At 65.2% G+C, this 1936-nt stretch overlaps 1 protein-coding gene across 1 annotated transcript in view; it reads right to left on the bottom strand.

The window, feature by feature from the left end:
- The window catches only part of VAV2 (vav guanine nucleotide exchange factor 2), a 124338-nt gene that overhangs the window by 10585 nt on the left and 111817 nt on the right, over window positions 1-1936 (bottom strand). The window contains exons 23-25 of the mRNA XM_045289358.1: window positions 1457-1531; window positions 865-917; window positions 41-157 (exon numbers count right to left, since the gene is read on the bottom strand). Coding sequence (XP_045145293.1) covers window positions 41-157; window positions 865-917; window positions 1457-1531 — 245 coding nt within the window. The remainder of the gene's footprint in view (window positions 1-40; window positions 158-864; window positions 918-1456; window positions 1532-1936) is intronic.

Below are 1936 nucleotides of genomic sequence, written 5' to 3'. Positions count from 1 at the left end.
GGGGGGGTCCCTGGGAAGGGGGTCCCTGGCAGCCTCGTACTTGATGCTGATGGCAAAGTGCTCGGCCTCAGCGGGCCGCTCCCGGACCAGGTAGGTGCCACTGGCATGGGCCTTGAGTAGGTTGTCTGTCTGCTGCCTCTCCATGCTGCCCGCGAACCTGAGCGAGGCCAGGGGTTAGGCTGGGGAGGATGTGGCGGCCATGATGGCCAGGCGCTGGGCTCAGGGCTAAGAGTTTGTCCTTTCGGGTAGGTAGAAAGTGGGCACAACCCCCCTGGGAGGCAGGCTGTGCCCAAAGGAGTCAGGCAGCAGCAGCCACAGGCCCCAGTGGTCACGCAAGGGGTAGTGACTCCACAGGCTGGACACCCAGGGTCAGCGAGCGGTGTCTGTTCCTGGAACCCTGGGGCCTGCACGGGGGACCAGGTTCTCTCTAGAAGAGACTGCCCATGAGCAAGAAGCAGGAAGAACATCACCACCTCTGGGAGGTGCAGGGTTAACGTGCACAGCCATCGCTGAGAGGATGGCGGTTCAAGGCCACCAGAAGGAGCCTCCTTCTGAAAGAGCCACTGTGAGAGTCCAGGGGACCCTAGTCTGACCTCGGTACACACACACCCACCCACCCACCCACACACACACACACACACACACACACACAATGGCCAGGGGGCTGGAAGAGCTGTGTCTCGGAAGCCCAGTGCTACCCTGCATGGGAGGGGGAGCATCTTCCAAGTCTGTTTTAGGTGAGGGAGGGTGACCCTCAGCAGAGGGAGCGGGCATGGGGCTGGGAGCAGAGAGGAGCCCCAGCCACGTGGCAGCTGAAGGCCGGGCCTGTGCCCCCTCCCCACCCGCCCCCAGCCCGAGTCTCACCAGGGGTAGGCAGAGTAGTCGATCTCCCGGGAGGGTGGCCGGCTGATGGGCGGCTAGGGGAGAGAGTGGCCAGGTCAGTGTCCCCAGGAGGCCCCCCCAAGTAAGGGGGCCGGGGGGCTGAGGGGCTGTGACTGCAGGAGACCAGGACCGATTGGTAGCCAGGCTCCACTGGTCCTCCACGCCCCCGGGGCGGAGGCTGGGACCCACCCACGAGTGCCCGAGGGGGGCACCTACCGGGCAGCTGTCTGTGTGAGGTGCCTGGCTGCCTGCACCCTCAGGGGTGTCTCGCAGGCTCACCTTCACCCACTGCCTTTGCTACTTTCTGGGGGTGTGGGAGGCCACCGGCTGACCCTCCAACAGAGGCCCACAATGCTTTGCTTCTCAGGGCTGCAAGGCCCAGCTCGGCCCGTCCTATGTCCTCCTCTGCCTCCTGGGTAAGCGGCTGTGTGAGGTCAGAGGGGATGGTCTGCGTGGCTGCCAAGATGCCACGTGTAGGCTGCTCGCAGACCCAGGGGCACCCTACCCTCCACAGCTCCAGCACCCACACCAGCAAGCCACGCCCATTCAGGCGCTTCTGTGGGCCAGCACTCACCCTTCCGTCCACGGGGCAGGGCTTCACAGATGAACTTGGAAAGAACCCTGACTTCCTGGTTTGTACCAGCCGACCCTGGACGGAAGAGGGAGAGGAAGGGGCCCATGAGGGAGAGGCTGGGCCTTGCCGGCACCGGGAAACGGGGGATGGAGGCTTGGAGCGGATCGGATCAGACTACACTTGGGGGCCTCAGCCCAAGCGGATCCTTGACTGCTCCCCTGTCACATCCCTGCTCAGGCCTCTGCTGCCCTGCAGCCACTGGGGGCAGACGAGGGGCGCCCCTACTTTGCACACAGAAAGACTGAGGACAGAGCCGACGCGCAGCCCCCTCGGGGCAGGAGTTGGAACCCCAAGGCCTCCTTTCTGTCTACCTCTCTCCCCAGCCCCTGCGCTTCTGGGGCCTGGCTCGGACTTCACTCCTGTCCCCTCAGCCCGGGGAGCCCTCCCGGCCGCTGCCCCCCTCAGCTCCTCTCTGCTCGC

Source organism: Echinops telfairi, unplaced genomic scaffold (genome assembly GCF_000313985.2).
Source record: "Echinops telfairi isolate 266 unplaced genomic scaffold, ASM31398v2 ScPeMD7_25;HRSCAF=90, whole genome shotgun sequence".
Classification (NCBI taxonomy): domain Eukaryota; kingdom Metazoa; phylum Chordata; class Mammalia; order Afrosoricida; family Tenrecidae; genus Echinops; species Echinops telfairi.
The sequence above is the reverse complement of the archived record's forward strand: the minus strand, read 5'-3'. Positions and strand labels throughout refer to the sequence as shown.